This window comes from Phocoena sinus, chromosome 15, assembly GCF_008692025.1.
Source record: "Phocoena sinus isolate mPhoSin1 chromosome 15, mPhoSin1.pri, whole genome shotgun sequence".
NCBI classification, from domain to species: Eukaryota; Metazoa; Chordata; class Mammalia; order Artiodactyla; family Phocoenidae; genus Phocoena; species Phocoena sinus.
Genome location: NC_045777.1, coordinates 26,031,108 through 26,046,882, shown reverse-complemented (window position 1 = coordinate 26,046,882; position 15,775 = coordinate 26,031,108). Strand labels below are relative to the sequence as shown.

Below are 15,775 nucleotides of genomic sequence, written 5' to 3'. Positions count from 1 at the left end.
ACTAGTCCGAGGGTCCAGAGCGGGGTGACTGACCCGCGGGGACACCGCAGGGCCCAGGTGGCACTGTGGCTGGAGTGGGGGTAAAGGGGAGACCCGGCTGCTGTGTGACTCCGGTGGGGGCTCTTCCTTCTCTGGGCCCCCACATCCAGACCTGCGCGTCTGTGTCCGTGGTCGGAGTGGGGGGCGGGGAAGACGGGCCCTGGGAGGAGTCTTGAGGGTTGGGGGACGTCTGCGGGGTCCCCTTGAAGACCTGTTATCCCGGGGGTGATTTAACCTGCCGGGGGGGCGGGAGGCGGCGCCTGTGGAGGAGGAGCGGAGGGGTGGCTCCGGAGTGATTTCAAATTTCCCTCGTCCCCGCCCCCCGCCCTCCGCGCCCGAGGCCCGGCTCTGAGTGGCTGCGGCGGGGGCGCCCCCGGGCGGGGGCGGGGCGAGTATCGGGCCGGGGTTACAAGGGGACTCGGCACCGCCCCCTCCCCACCCACTCCAGCTGCCCGGTCCTGCCCGCGCCGCTTCCTCGCAGCAGCCGCCCCACCCCCGGCCCGGCGGCCGCAGCCCGCGTGGACGCCCCGAGCGCCCCCCGACGGACGCCACCGGCCCACCGGCAGGCGGGCGAGCGGGCGGCCGCCGCGCCCGGCCGGCAGCGCGGGGGTTAAGTGGCCAAGTAAACGTAGCTCGGCGATCGGCGCCGGAGATTCGCTAGCCGAGCGCCCTGCGCGGCCGCCCGCCGGCCTCCCGCCAGCCTGTCCGGATCCGCGGCTCGACCGCGGAGCCGCGCCCGAGCCAGGCTCTCGGCAGGTGAGCGCCCCGTGGCCCCGGGGAGGCTCGCCAGCCCGAGGATTCCGTGGGCTGGTGGGGGAGGGCATAGCGGCGGGGTCCCGGGACTGCAGCGAGGGAATCCCGTTCCGGGACCTCCTGGGGAGGCGGCTCCCATCCGGCTGGAGACCAGGCATGCTTGGGGAGGAGAAGTCCCTGATCCTACTTGGGGGAAACGGGCAAGGAGGATAAAATGGGCGGGGAGCATGTGTCTTACAGCGATACGAGTGGAAGGGATACTTGCTGTGTTCCCGAGACGCAGAGGAGCAAAGAGGTTCGTCCCCAGGGAGGGCGATGGGCGGCCTTCCTGGGGTCTACAGCCGAGGGGAGGAGGTCTCCCATTGGAGAGAAGTGGAGTTAATGGGGAGGGGTATTCTTACCTGGCCTCGGCTTGAGAGGGAGCCTCCTTGGGGAGGGGCACGGAATAGAAGAGAGTTCGGCCAAAGAGGTGAGCGTCCGTCCTTTATGACTTGTACCTGGGGGTTCTTCTGAGGGACTTTTTTTTTTTTTCTTTTTCTTTTCCGTCCCAGGGCTAGGAGAGAGCTTGTGGATGGGTGCGGGCGAACAGGTGGGCCGGGGTGTGCGCGCTTCTCGGGGGCGTGTGCCAGAGGGGCGGGCTCGCGGGGTACTCCCTAGATGAGCTACGGAGAGCGAGGCGCTGCGGGGCTGCCGGGATGCCCTCGGGAGAGGCTGCCTTCTCCCTGTGCACACCTGGCCCGGGAGGCGCCGGTCCGGGGCGGCGCTTCCCTGCCCCGGCCACGCTGCCTGCCCTGGGGGCTCACTTTCTATTTTCCCCTCTTCCAGAGTCAGGCTGGTCCCACTTCCCAGACTTGCAAACTGAGCCTGAAAACTTCCAGCCGTACCTCCGTGCCCGTGTGATTGTTCGGCGAGGGAGGGTGGGTGTTGAGCCCCACTTCACAGGGGAGAAAGTGGAAATTGGGAAAGAGCCGGCCGATTTAGCAAGTTAGCAACAGAGAGTTGCTCTTGGGCCTGGGTTTTTCCCCGTTGGAGTCACGCACCTGTGGCAGGGAAGGGCTGCAGGAGTTCTGGGCCCAGCCCCAGGCCTGGGCCTCCACTTGGCCTCCTTCCCTTATCTGGGCTGAAAGAGGCTGGCTGGGCGGTTGTGCTTCCCCATCCCCTCAAGCTGAGATGTGTATGAATTAAAGAGAATTAAGGACAAGACTATGATTTCTGACTTTGCGCCTCCTGATTTCTGGATGCTGTGAGTTTTGGTGAACTGGTGGTAACTGTTTTTGGTATCCCTGGTGGGGCCCTTGCTTCCAGGGCCCAGGACGCCGACCTGCCTCTGCCCTCCGCCTCCAGGACTGCTGTGACTTCTTGCACCCCAGCCATTGGAATCCCCAGGTGCAGACTTAATTCTTCCAGCGTTGAGATGACGCTACCTATTTTATAGGGCTGGCATACAGTAATCCCTCAATAAAGGCTTGGCATCATTATCTAGTGTGTGGTCTAAGCAGACTGCCCTCTTTTAGGGGAATGCATAGGTCTTTGGCATGTGTTTAAATCTGTCCCTGTAAATCTGTTGCCCTGTGTTCCTTAGTTATTACATCTGTGAAATAGGAACAGTCGTGCTGATAACCCCAATTTGTGTAAGAGCGAAACTAGTTTTTACATGATTTAACCTCTAACCCTCAGTGTTTCCTCAGATGTCTGACAGGGGTAATAGCCCCTATCACATTAGGCTTGGGTTAGGACTCAATGCGATAGTGCTTGGCATAGCAGGTGGTGAATGTTGACATTGTACTAATTAACCGCTAGCCCCTCTTTTTAGGGTGGCCATTAATGAGAATTGGGGATGAAAGGAGGCACCTCCACTGGCCCCTCCTTTCCTGCCTTCCTCCACCAAGGTATTCCTCTGAGCTGTGAAAGCTTTTCCAAATCATTGTCTTCAATTTGGGAGTTGGCAGGAAGGAGTGCCTTTGTTCCTTTTTGAAAGCAACATGTTTTTGTTTTATGGGTTGGGGCCATTTTTACACCCCCACCCAAGTTTGGGGCCTACCTTGAAGGTGTAGAGCTAAGTGAGATCCTTTCCCTTTCCCCATTGGGGTGGAGAAGGCTGAGACAAAGGGCCCAGGGCTGGGGCTGGCTGCATCCCGCTCCTTAAAGCCATAAGCAATACCTCCACCCCTTGCAATGTTGGCTAGGAGGGGAGGAGGGTATCTGGGAGCTGCAGGGGGCGAAGGGGAGGAGCAAGGGAGGTGGGGCTGGGAGAAGCTGCTTCCCCTCCTTCCTCTCCTCCAGCCACGTGGGGCCTGCAACCCAGAGGGGCCTGTCGTGCTTTCTTACTGCAGCCCCAAGCTTCCTGACTGGGGGGTGGGGGGTGGTTTGGGGCAAGTTCTCCTTCCCAGAAAACTTGCCGTGGGACTGACTTCTTTGTCTCAGACCAGCACTCCTGCCAGCTGTCCCACCTCCAGGCTCAGATACTTGGAAATTTCACCTGAGATGGTCCTCACTAAATCTGAAACTCTTCTTGGTCCAACAGCATGGCAAGTGCCTCCACCTCAGCCTTTGAGAGGTACAGGATCTCGGGTTAGGCACACTCTTGGTGTTGAGTGAGTTTTAAAATCATGAGTTTAGGGTGATTTTTCAGTTTCATGATGGACCAGGGCTGGAGGACTACAGAATTCCTCGTGTTGTCAGCACCCTCTTTGTAAAGTGATGGGCTGATGTTCTCACTGGGCCGAAAATTTGCAGCTGATGGAACTCGGGGAGATCCAGGTACTTTGGCAGCTTGGTGGTTAGTGCTTTTCAGAACTTTCATATCTGCCAGTATCCCAGGACAAGAGTTTGTCCTTCCAGAAGGGAACAAGCCCAGTCCAGATGTTCAGATGTGTCTGCCTGTGGCTGGAGGGAAGTGGCCTGGTAAATGCAGAGGGAGCTCACACGTGGGGCTGCTGTGCTGGATTACCTTTCTGTGTAGTGGGTACAAGTACACACACACCCAGTAGAGTTGGTAGGAGGACGAAATGGAATCCAGGGACCTTTTAGCTTAGCAAGCCTTAGGGTGCTCTTTCACAAAATGAGTTAGGTGGGGGCCCTAAGTATTGTAAAAAGCCTGTTGTGCTCTAGGTCATGTTAGTCATTGGAGTCAGTATGCGCATGGGGCCTGGGCTTTGGAATCAAATCTGGATTGGTATTCCTGTTCACTCAGTTTATAAGCTGGTGGTGAGCCCCAGTTGCTCCATCTGTAAAATAGGGATGCGTTGTTGGCCAGTTCCAGGGGATGTTGAAGTCAGTTGAGATGCTATAGATTAAAAAGTGCACATACTGAGGATTCAATAAATGTCGCATTATGTGGTAAATACTGAAATATTAGCAAGTGGTCATTATTTACGTCTTGAGAGAAACAATCCTGGTTAGCATTCCTGAGATTTTCCTCAGAATAAGCAAAAAGTGAGGAGGACCTGTTTTGTGTAGGGAATTGGAATATTTCAAAAAGTGACTTTTATTGTGTTAGATACAAATGAAAATCAAATGTACCATCTTCAGATGCCAAGAAAAAAACGGGTCACGGCCTATAATCTCACAGTCCCAACGTAATGAATGTTTTGCTTTCATTGGGGGAGAGGGTCCTCAATTTCTTCTAGAAATGGAGAAAAGCGTAGAGAGGACCAGCAGCCCTTCCTTAGTGAAGAGATGAGAACGCAAGGAAAGTACAGAGTGGTGAGGAAAGGTGCTCAATCGGGGAAGGTGCCCACTGTGGTCACCTTTGGGGCCGGCTTCCCAAGCAAATGGAATTGGCCATTGAAAGATTATGATGAGCGGGAAATTAGAAGTGCATTTTCAGAAACGACTGATAATTGATGGGTGTGAGGGATCCGTGGGGAAACGTTCTTGACTAACAAATTTCCTTTTGGGGACAGTTTGATGCTGACCAGGTGTGTGGAAGGAGGAGATAACGGGAGAAGTGGGCCCAACAGCTTTGGGGACTCTTCTCCTGAAGTTGAGGGAATGAATTCCCTTGAGCCATTATATGCCTTGTTTTTTTCTACTCTTTCTATAACTCTTATTTATCAGATGTGGTGCCTCCTGGCCTGGTAGAATTTTGGCCATTTGTGTTTAAGTTCTGCTTTCTGGTGTCCTCAGCTTTTATGTTTTGAAGCGTTCTTGTCCTACAAATTCCATTTGTAATGATGTCTTCATCTTGTTTTTTGGACACATCCCTTATCTCCCTGAGAATCTTTGTTTAGCTTTCAGTGCTCCCTCCAATGTTTGAGTATGTCTTTTTGTTTGTTTTCACTGTTTTCATTTCTCATATTTAAGTTTTGAAACTTATCTCCGTATTTGAGAGAGACCGAAATTATCTGTGGGACTTAAACTGGAGGGTTTCTTTGTGGGATAGGGACTTGAACATGTCTTCGGGTCTCCCAAAATCTGAAGGAAGTTCTCTGATATATTGGTTTGTCTTATTCCCTGGAGCAGAGGAATCTTTAGTGCCCTGCCCAAGAGAGATGTACAGGCCTGGCTGTGAGAGAAAGGTACCGGGGAGTTCACAGTTTGGTGTTAATCTCTCCCCCTGATCAGGTCTCCTGTGTAGCAGCCCGGGTGGAGAAGTGGTTGCCTACCTGTTTCTTTTCCATCCCTCCCTGCAGCCCCACCTTCTGAGGTTAACTGGGCTTCCTAAGCAGCATTTATTTCCCATTGCGTTTGCTTCCTGTAGCAAATGGTGGCATGCTGGGGCCAGAGCCAGGGCCTTCCACTGCACTTCAGCTCCTGGGAAGGGATGATGCCTTCTTGGTCAGTGTTCCCATTCCTCAGCACAGTGCTGGGGCCCCTGACGTCCTGGCTCCGTGAATGTGTGCTGTGTAACTTGAGTAAAGCAACAAAAGCTGGCCTCAGTCAAGCCTGAGTGTCCTGTAGCTGCGGCACTGAAACCCAGAGGGGACACCGCAGGTGAGCGGGAGACCTCACCTGGGACACGGTGAGAAATGCAGTGGTAGGCGAGATGCCTGAACAGGCCGGTGCTGTCCGCAGGGATTTTATGGGTTGTTCTGGGTTATATGGGAGGCAGGATGATAGGATTTGGAAAGTTCTGAGCAAATGTACATAGAGGTGTGGGTGAAATCTTGTCCTCTGTAGTGTAAGAGAAGAACAGGTTTTGGGGGTGAGCCTACCTTGTTGTTATCTCCACTGTCCCCTGGCCCTCCCTACCCCCCAATTCCTAACCTCAACCCCATGAGGGCAGGGGCTGGCTGGCCCTTGCCTGCCTTTGACGCTCCTGCAGAATGAACATGGTTCCTGAAGCATAGCAGGAACTCCTATCTGAATGGATAAGAGTGGCCTTTTCCAGGGTCCTGATCTGTCCTAGGATGTTATGTGTGTTGGGCTGAAAGCACAGTACAGAGTAACTGCTCAATATTAAAATTGTCGCCCTTCCCTAAGGCCACACAGCTAGCAGGGAGTGGACTCTGCATTGAAATGCTGTGAAATTTCTGAGCCCTTTGCCTCCTCCACCTGGCTTAGACCCACAGAACTGGCAGGATGCAGTTGGGTTAAGATGCTCTGGAGTTACCTGTCTGCTGACTGCTTTGTCTGCAGGCCTGATTCACCACTGCGTTGAGGTGGGCGGGCCCAAACTCCTACTAGGTAATTGTGGCTGGTTTTTCCAAAAGCCGTTTATGTGAGATATCATGGGCTTTTATAAAAAAGCCAATTTAGTATGCAATTCCATTTTAACCTCATATAGTTACAACTTCTTTTCTTGTGAAAGAGGACCCTCTTTTTTTTTTGGCCTCGCTGTGTGGCTTGTAGGATCTTAGTTCCCCAAGCAGGGATTGAACCCGGGCCCCCACAGTGAAAGCCCCAAATCCTAACCACTGGACCGCCAGGGAATTCCCAGGATGGGAACTTTTAAGATCTACTCTCAACAACTTTCAAAGATACAATACAATTTTGTTAACCACAGCCACCGTGCTGTATGTTACATCCCATAGTAACATACATAGGGACTTAGTTACATACATAGTAACATACATAGGGACATAACATAGGGACTTAGTTATAACTGGAAGTTCATACCTTTTCATCACTTTCCCTACTTCCCTCATACATTGTACCTAGTTTTTCTTTTTTGTCTTTTTTAAAAATAAGTAATGCTCAAGGACTAATTTTCTGATTAATCTGTAAGTCCTCTCACGGAAGCAACTAGGAATGATGTCTAACGTGCATGCTAAGCTCCCTAGAAAAGAAATCTAAGGGCCAGAAGAGGGAACTAGAAACAAGAAAACCCAAACTGGGGCTTCCCTGGTGGTGCAGTGGTTGAGAGTCCGCCTGCCAATGCAGGGGACATGGGTTCGTGCCCCGGTCCGGGAGGATCCCACATGCCACGGAGTGGCTAGGCCCGTGAGCCATGGCCGCTGAGCCTGCGCATCCGGAGCCTGTGCTCCGCAACGGGAGAGGCCACAACAGTGAGAGGCCTGTGTACAGCAAAGAAAAAAAAGAAAAGAAAACCCAAACTAAGGGATGTTCAAGACCTTTAAGGAGAAAATCAATGAAACTTCTCAATAAGGTTGGCAGGCTTGTCCTAGCAGGTATGAGCATTTATTATAAAGCTACCACGATTAAAAGAAGTTGCAAGGGGTGAATACCAAAAAGAGAAGTGAACCCAGAGACATCCCATTTATATACAGGAACTTTATAAAAGAGGTGGAGTTGGGACATACTAGTTATTATATGTGTCTGGCTTTCCTTATAGGGAAAATTGAGATCCCTACCTCAAACCATATACAAATAACTTCAGGTTAGCTAAACTTGAACATTTTTGAAGGAAAAAATGTTTCTTGGACAGTGACATTTTAAAGTTGACTTTCTGCTTGTGAAAGTAACATGGGGATATGGTTGTCCATTCCCCCACAAGCTACCTTCCTGAGATACCTAACTTTTTACAGTCAGAGGAAAAATGCTGGAGGAACTTTGCTTAATGTACACGGTAATGAATTAACAAATGGGATTGTATTGGGGCAGACTTTCACTTTACATGGCTTCATCTAGCAACGGTTGCCCCATTCTTTGCTTCTCAGTGGTCTCCCCGGTGTGGCTGCATATAATTTAGTCAGTCTCCAATTGATCATTTGTTTGCAGCTTTTGCTACAGCAAAGAAAGGCAGTGCCAATCCTGCCCACAGGTTTTGGTGAGAGTTTTGCGCCGAGTCAATTCCTCGCAGTAGAATCCTGTGTAACAGGATGCAGACACTTGGCATGTGAGATCATACTGTCAGATTGCCATTTTCAAGGCTGAATCAATATCCCCATGGCATTGGTATGTGGATGGGCTGAGATTTAAGGCATAGGCTGAAGCAACGGGTGCAGCCTGCTGTGAGGGGCAGAACTGAGGGGGTAGCTTTTCAGAATAGTGATCTCCTTTCTTCCCTTACCCCTTGGGAAGAGGGCAGAGGGCGCTTTGGCTCTGGTTTTGCCAAGAAGGACAAGGTCACAGGAGTGGGCATGGCAGCTCCCAGAATCCTCTGCGTCTCATCATGCCCCACCTGTCATTCTGGGTGACCTGTGGCTTCCTTGTCCACATCTGCACGTCCTTCCTAGGGCTTCCCAAATAACTTGTAGGGGAAGGGGGCTGTTTGCTTGCATTTTGTTTACATAGGGTAAAAAGTTTGACTCCAAACTCCAGTTTAATCTGCCATATCTTTCGGATCTTTCTGTACGTTCCTAGGTTTTCCTGTGAATTATCTAAAAGGTAATGATATGTGATTTTACTACAATCCATTGGCAAATATCCAGGTATTTGTTAGTATTTTGCTATTAATGAGCAATGCTGCAAGGAACATCCTCATAGTCAACTTTTTTACTTGTCCAATGTGACCGCTGCTGGGATCAATTCTTATGATGATTCTGATAAATATGCCAAGGGCCAGCTATCACTGTACAATGACAGTGGTGCATGTAGCCATGACCCAGAGGCACTGAGCAGTTCTCCAGACTTCGGAATCATCGTGGATGAAGGGATGCTCCCCTTGGTGAGGCAGAACTGGGATGTCTGGCAAGACGGTACACGAGAAAGCGTAATCTCCAGGTTTTTTTTTTTGTTGTTGTTTTTTTTCTTTTTTTGCAGTACGCGGGCCTCTCACTGTTGTGGCCTCTCCCGTTGCGGAGCACAGGCTCCGGACGCGCAGGCTCAGCGGCCACGGCTCACGGGCCCAGCCGCTCCACGGCATGTGGAATCTTCCCGGACCGGGGCACGAACCCGTGTCCCCTGCATCGGCAGGCGGACTCTCAACCACTGCGCCACCAGGGAAGCCCAATCTCCAGGTTTTAAGGTTTTGTCATCTACTTTGGGATCTGTAGCACCAACCACCTAGGAATTAGGTGGGGTCATTTCATTTCACAGACTATAAAACTGGGGCTTGAGGAAGACAGGACTTTTTCTTCCTGCTTTCCTGTGAATCTGATCTCTTAGGAATTTAGTGGAGATCCCTGATCAGGCAAAGGCACTGAACTGGGACCCTGTGCTCTGTGTGCAGCCAGGTGGGCAGCCTATTTCTGGCCTCCTTGACTTGGTACTGTCCCTGCTGCCTGGCTGCCTCCCTCTCCACTCACCTGGGTGAGCTGTCCCTCCTGGGCTTACCTTTTATAACTATGCTTACTGCATCGTTTTAAGATGTCTTTAAGATCTGACTTCTGGACTAAGGCCTCAATCTCCATCACTTAGTCACTCTGGAAGCCTCAGCAAGGAATCTGCTGATCTGTTTCCTCTGAGCTTGTTTACGCATCTGAAAAATGGGGATCGTAAGAGTAGCTCTTTTTGTGAGGTACATATTGATTGCTCCATCTCAGCTATTTCTGGGGAACAGCTAAGAAAGGCTTGAGTAGTTCAAGGGCAGGAGGCAGGAGTCAAGATATCCCTCCCACAGGCTGAGAAGGAGTTTGGTTTTTTTTTTTTTTGAGAAGGAATTTTTTAAACAGGGGAGGTGGGATTATCTTTCAGCCTCTCCCTTTTGTTTTATATTTTTGTTTTTGTTTTTTTTTGCAGTACGCGGGCCTCTCACTGTTGTGGCCTCTCCCGTTGCGGAGCACAGGCTCTGGGCGCGCAGGCTCAGCGACCATGGCTCACGGGCCCAGCCGCTCCGCGGCATGTGGGATCTTCCCGGACCGGGGCACGAACCCTTGTCCCTTGCATCGGCAGGTGGACTCGCAACCACTGCGCCACCAGGGAAGCCCAGCCTCTCCCTTTTTACTTCACCAAATCTCTAAGCCCTGGGTGGACTAACTATGGGTAGGGATGCTCAAGTGGCCTCCCCGCTTCCACCACTTCAACATCGTGCCCACCTTCCCCCACTTCCTGCACTGAGTTTAATTAATGCAGTTAACATTTACAAGGTGCCAGTGAAATAGTTCTGCTGCTGGTGCCAGCCTGGAAGAAGTGAGTGACATCACTTCTCAGCTTTATAGCTGGGTTGGGGAGTCCCTGAGCCTCCTCCCTGAGTCTAATTAGGGGTGCCACCCACCCTTCTGTCTGCCACATTGCATTTGGATACGTCTGACCTGGTTCAGTCGGGACACAAGCACCCTGCACTAATGAGGCAGGGCCTTGCAGGGGAGCCTTGTTGGTGAGCCCACCCGGCACTGCTGCCCACCCCCAAGTCACGTGCTGGACCCCAGCCTCTGGGAAAGGGTCAGAGTTCACCTGCATCACGAGGACGGACCACTACCTCCTGTGAAGGTGAACGCTCAGCTGGTGTATCATGTCCCTCAGCCATAGGGCTCCCGTAGCCCCTGGGATAGATGGTGCATTGTTCATAACTTGTCTCAGGCACAGCAGTTACAGGCACGTGCCCAGGACTGCCTGGACATGAGTTTGGTGCTTCCACTTTGCTGGGTGACTTAATTCATCTGAGCCTGTTGACAGCAGGTTGATGAGAGGACTTGCCTCAGGATGGGGTAGGGGTTAGAGGTTTGTGCTGCCTTTAGCTTACAGTAGGGGCCTGGGAACTGTTAGAACAGCCAAGCGGCAAGGCTGTCCTGAAGCTGGTATGTGAGTCCCTCTGAAAAATCCCTTAGGAAGGCGCCACCTCTGTCAAGGAGGTAGTCCGGCCAGTTTATCTCCCAGCGCTGGAGCCATCAGTCTAGATGAAGCAGCTAACTTGTGTTGGCCATGCTATCTGGGAAATGCCGATTCTGACTCATTACAAGCCAAACAGCTTCATGAGGGAGATTTGTATCTACCATTAGAAACCAATGGCTGGTGCTAATTTCTTCCTGTTGCCAAGAGCATGTAGCTAAAATTCGTGTGTTCTTATTTAATTTCTCTGGACTCTTTGAGCACCTTTAAACAAATCTCACTGGTCAAGTATGTGTTATGTTGCCTAACCTCAGTTTGCCCATGTGTTATACAGGGATAATAATATGTACCTCATGTAAGGATTGCATGAACTAATACAAGTAAAGCACAAAAAGGTGCCTGGCATATAGTAGTAAACGCTGAAAAAAATGATCAGGTGAGAGGATTTGTATATCTACACGGAGAGGGCCAGATCATCACTTTTTGAAGCAGAGACCTATGAGAGAACCCTTCCTGGCTTTTGAACTGTGGTTTTTGAAATCTGAGTATGTGATAGGGAGAGATGGGGAGGGCTTCCAGGCCCAGGCCCAGCAGCAACACACGCCTGGAGCTGGATCTCTTTGAACTTGTGTGTAACCTGGGCGGGAGAGAAACCGAGCTGGGCATCTTTCAATCATGCCGGTTCTGGACGCTGGTGCGTGTGGTGAAGCTAATGTCATTGCAAATCCAGGTAATGAAAACTACAGGGAAGGAATTTTTAATGAAATCACACTGAATTATGCCACTAGAAGTAATTATTTTACACGCCCAGCTCACCCCAGGGCACCCAGGTAGCTGCTGACACAGCTGGTTGGTTTCCTTTCCTGAGTCTTCCTCCAGTGCCCATGTGTTTGGTTCTAGGGGCAGGATTTTTCCTGAATGTTGAGATCTGGCTTTGGGAAGGAGCTCTGCTCACTTGTCCATCCCTCTTGGCAGGCTGGTGGACAAGTTAGCACTGCTGAGGCCCTGGGGAAGCCTGAGGGTGGTTAGTCATAGTTAATCATTGTCAGCTCCAGGCTGCAGGCCCCAAATGGGTCTAAGAGGGAGACTCCCATTGATCCAGTTGGGGGCTGTCTTAGGGAATCCTGGGTCCCAGATGAGAGAGAAGTCTTGTCCCTTGATTTCAGCCTCTGACCTGATACCAGCTCCTCACTTGAAGCCCTGTCTGCCCCTCCCCCCTTTACAGAGCTCCCCTTGGACCCTCCTGGTATCTTGTACCCCATGGCCCAGCCTCCCACCCCCTGCCAGGCCACCCAAGTTATTTAGTTCACTGGTTTGGCCTGAGGCGAAACGCTGGAAATTAATCATTACTTTGAACCACACTCCAGCAGTTTTCCTGGGATACTGGCAACTTGGACTCACAGGAACTGGCCATAGGTCAGACAACCTGTTCTTCCGGGTCAGGGCTTGAGAGTGAAAGGGGCCTAGAAGTAGCTGGGTCAGGTGCTCTTCCTTTTCCCTGGGGCTGGTGAGAGTCCTTAACATGTGTTGAGAGAAAACACCAGGAACTGTGAACCTGCATACATACCCTGGACCACATGGGGTGGTTAAACTATATCAGTGTATACATTTGTGACCCAGGCAGTGTTTCTTTTCTTTTCTTTTTTTTTTTTTTTTGCCGCTCCGAGTGGCTTGCGGGATCTTAGTTCCCCGACCAGGGATCGAACCCAGGGTCCCGCAGTGAAAGCGCTGAGTCCTGACCACTGGACTGCCAGGGAATTCCCAAGGCAGTGTTTCTTTAACGTGCATATTGATCACCCAGGGATCCTGTGAAAATGTTGATCATGATTTAGTAGGTGTGTGACATTCTGCACTTCTAACCAGCTCCGGGGTGATTCCCTGGTCCTTGGTCCGCATGGGGACTAGCAGAGGGCTAGTTGTCCCACACCCACACCTGGGGGATGGACCGGTGCAGAGGACTGAATTGAGAACCCACGTGACATCGCAAATCCTCAGTGGGACACTGCAGGCCTCATCAGTGAGCCCCACAGCGCCCCCTGGTGGGCATGGTGCCTGTGTCACCACTGCAGCTTGCAGCCTAGACGGTACTTCTGGAAGGTACCCTGGAGGCTAGCCTGGTCATCAGGCACCATGTGGTGAGTCTCCAAGATGGGGAATAGGGGCTGGCAGTGATCAGGCCCCATAGGCAGCCGGTTGCTGGGGAAACTCTTCCCAAGCAGGGGTCCAGGACAGGACAGTGTGGCACCAAATACTGGAGCTGTTTGGGGGAAACAAAGGAATGGGAGCCTGGGGGCCTCACCCTTCCGATTACATGTGGTTTCTTAAAAAAATTGTATTTTATATTGGAGTATAGTTGATTAACAATGTTTCAGGTCTATTACTGTGATTTTTTTTTTTTTTTTTTTTTTTTTTACTGTGATTTTTTGACTTTGGAGACTAATCAGGTCTGTGTGTCAGTTTTCCTTTTCTATAAAATGGGCCCACAGTCACATTAGGAGGAATAAATGAGAGCAAGGTGCAGGTTCTTGAGGCCAACATGTCCCAGGCAGTGGGCCAGGTCGCAGGTCGCACAGCCCTCCAACGCATCCCTGAAGACCTGGCCCATCCCTGAAGACCTGGCCCATCCCTGAAGACCTGGCCCAAGCTGGTCTTAGCTGAATAGCCTAGTGATGTTGTGGATACCAGGGTGGGCAGCAGTGGGGAGGCAAAGGCCCAGAGGTGGGGTGTGGCTGGAGCAGATGGGGAGCATGCCCCTTGTTAAATGCCCCGGTCCTTCCTGCTGTGTCTCCTCCATCCCTTCCCTTCTTGGGAACTTGGGACTCTGAGCCCCAGCTGGTAAGGGAGGAGGAGAGTGAGCGACAGGCCAGCAGACCAATGGGCCCCTGAGGTTGGGGTGGGGCGGGGCTTGTGCTGCCATGGAGAGGAGAGAAGCTGTTCTGTGGGGGAGGAGGGGGCGGGTGGGAAGAGGACCTGGAGATTGAGGGGAAGGGAGAGAGCAAACAAAGGGGTCAGGAGGGAAAATAATGCACTGGCTTCCTGAGGCCCTGCAGAGGCTGGGCAGGGAGAGAGGGCCAGGGGCAGAGGGGACCAAGGCTGGCGGCAGGCAGGCCGGGGCAGGCGGGCCCTAGATGGCATTGTTTGAAGTGGCCGGCTAATTGCACAGAGCAGCCTGAGCCTCATACCACGGCCCAGCCCCCTCCTCTGTCCTGGGTGCTGGCTTCTGAGCCTTCAGGTCGAGTGGCCACATGGAACCAAGTCCCGATCCTCCGAGTTTGGTGAGGGGGCCAGGCTATGGGGGGCAGCCTGGGCGGGGTCCTTGGGCGGGAGTATCACCCTGAGGACAAGTCATGGGGCCTCTCTTGGCCTGAGGACCTGAAGCCACTGGCGGGAGGTTTGGGGGCGTGCTGCCCCCTTGTGCCCTTGCTTCCCTGCTACCCTCCTCATTCTGGCCCTCCTGCAGGAAACAATGAAGGGAGACACCAGACAGCTCAACGGAGAGGAGGACGCCAGCAGGAGGGAAGACTCCATCCTCACCAACGGGGGCTGCAGTGACCAGTCTTCCGACTCCAAGGACGCGCCCTCGCCCCCAATCCTGGAGGCTATCAGCAGCCCGGACATCAGAGGTGGAAGAGGTGGAAGAGGTGGCCTGGCCTGTGGGGAGGACGGGTGGGCAGGCACTGGGGACCACAGCTGGCACACGAGCCTCCGAGCAGACTCAAGGCAGGTTGTGGGGCAAGAGCCTCATACCACGGCTCTGGGGAAGCTCCAGGGAAGGGAAGAGGATGGAGGCAGAGCCCCTGGCCTCCCTATTTTCCAGTCACCTCAGCTGGGACTCTGAGCAAGTGACCCCAAGGCGATGACCCTTGTTCTTTTCCTGACACGGGGGTGGTTGCGGCATAGATAGACTGAGGTTTTTCGCCCTTTTACAGGGGCACCCCTCTCCCCTAGCAGCTGGGCCTGTGATTTTTATGGGAAGAAATACACTCAGGCAGGGAGCGTCTAAGGCTTGCTGCCAATCCCACCCTCTCCTCCCTTCCCCTATGCTGCTCCCAGATCAGATCCCTTGGGATCCTCCCCACTGAGATTTTCTGGCCCAGCTGATTTGGAAACCCCTGTATTGTCCCATCCTGCTATTGAGAACTCCTCAAATTGTGCTGTCCAATAGCACTTTCCAGAGGGTGAAAGTGTTCTATTTCTGCATTGTTATAACTGTTATAGTTAACAGCCAGGAGCCACGTGTGAGCACTTAATGTGGCTGCGATGGCAGGCACTGGAATGCTCATTTAAGTGGAGTTAGTGACCACTGACTGGGCAGCACAGTTCTGGAAGGAACGTGTCAGGAGTACCATCAGTAGTGTTTTGGGTTCTATATTTCATGCAGGCCTTGGATCCTGTTGCCTTACTAATACATTGAGAGGACTGTGGGTCCCGAGGGGTTAGGAGTTAAGCCCTGAAGATGCCAGTGGGTTTAGGGAGACCCCAGGCCACAGCCCAGAGAAGAGACAGGACAGCCTGGCGGCTGCCGCTTCCTCAACAGACTTTGGTTCTTTCCTCCACAGGCCGCAGATCAAGCTCACGACTGTCTAAGAGGGAGGTCTCCAGCCTGCTAAGTTATACTCAGGTACCCGCTCCACTCTCACTTTTTGGGATTCGGGGGAATTCTCTTTGGTTTGCATCAAATAGGATAACTGAGGCCCACTTAAATTGGTACCCAGTCAATACTTGTTGAGTGAGGAATTTGAACATTGCTAGGCACACAGAAGACTTCCAGCGACCTCACTTAGGATGCCATTTGCTGCCGTGATTTGTCAAGTTTTTGAAATTATTTTTTTCTCAATCTGGATGATCAATTACATTGATAAATTCCTCCTGTAGCAAGCTGTCCTTTTATTCCTGGAATGAGACCAACTTGCTCATGGTATGTTTTAAA

At 52.2% G+C, this 15,775-nt stretch overlaps 1 protein-coding gene across 6 annotated transcripts in view; it reads left to right on the top strand.

The window, feature by feature from the left end:
* The first annotated feature begins 482 nt into the window (after nt 1–482).
* The window catches only part of DNMT3B (DNA methyltransferase 3 beta), a 38,622-nt gene continuing 23,329 nt past the window's right edge, over nt 483–15,775 (top strand). For 5 of the 6 annotated variants that reach the window (XM_032604558.1, XM_032604556.1, XM_032604555.1 and 2 more), the window contains exons 1-3: nt 707–795; nt 14,306–14,486; nt 15,405–15,466. In XM_032604558.1, the coding sequence (XP_032460449.1) occupies nt 14,312–14,486; nt 15,405–15,466 (237 nt within the window). In that variant the 5' untranslated portion in view covers nt 707–795; nt 14,306–14,311. Of the gene's footprint in view, nt 796–14,305; nt 14,487–15,404; nt 15,467–15,775 lie in introns of all 6 variants that reach the window. The other variant, XM_032604554.1, reaches the window with a different exon arrangement.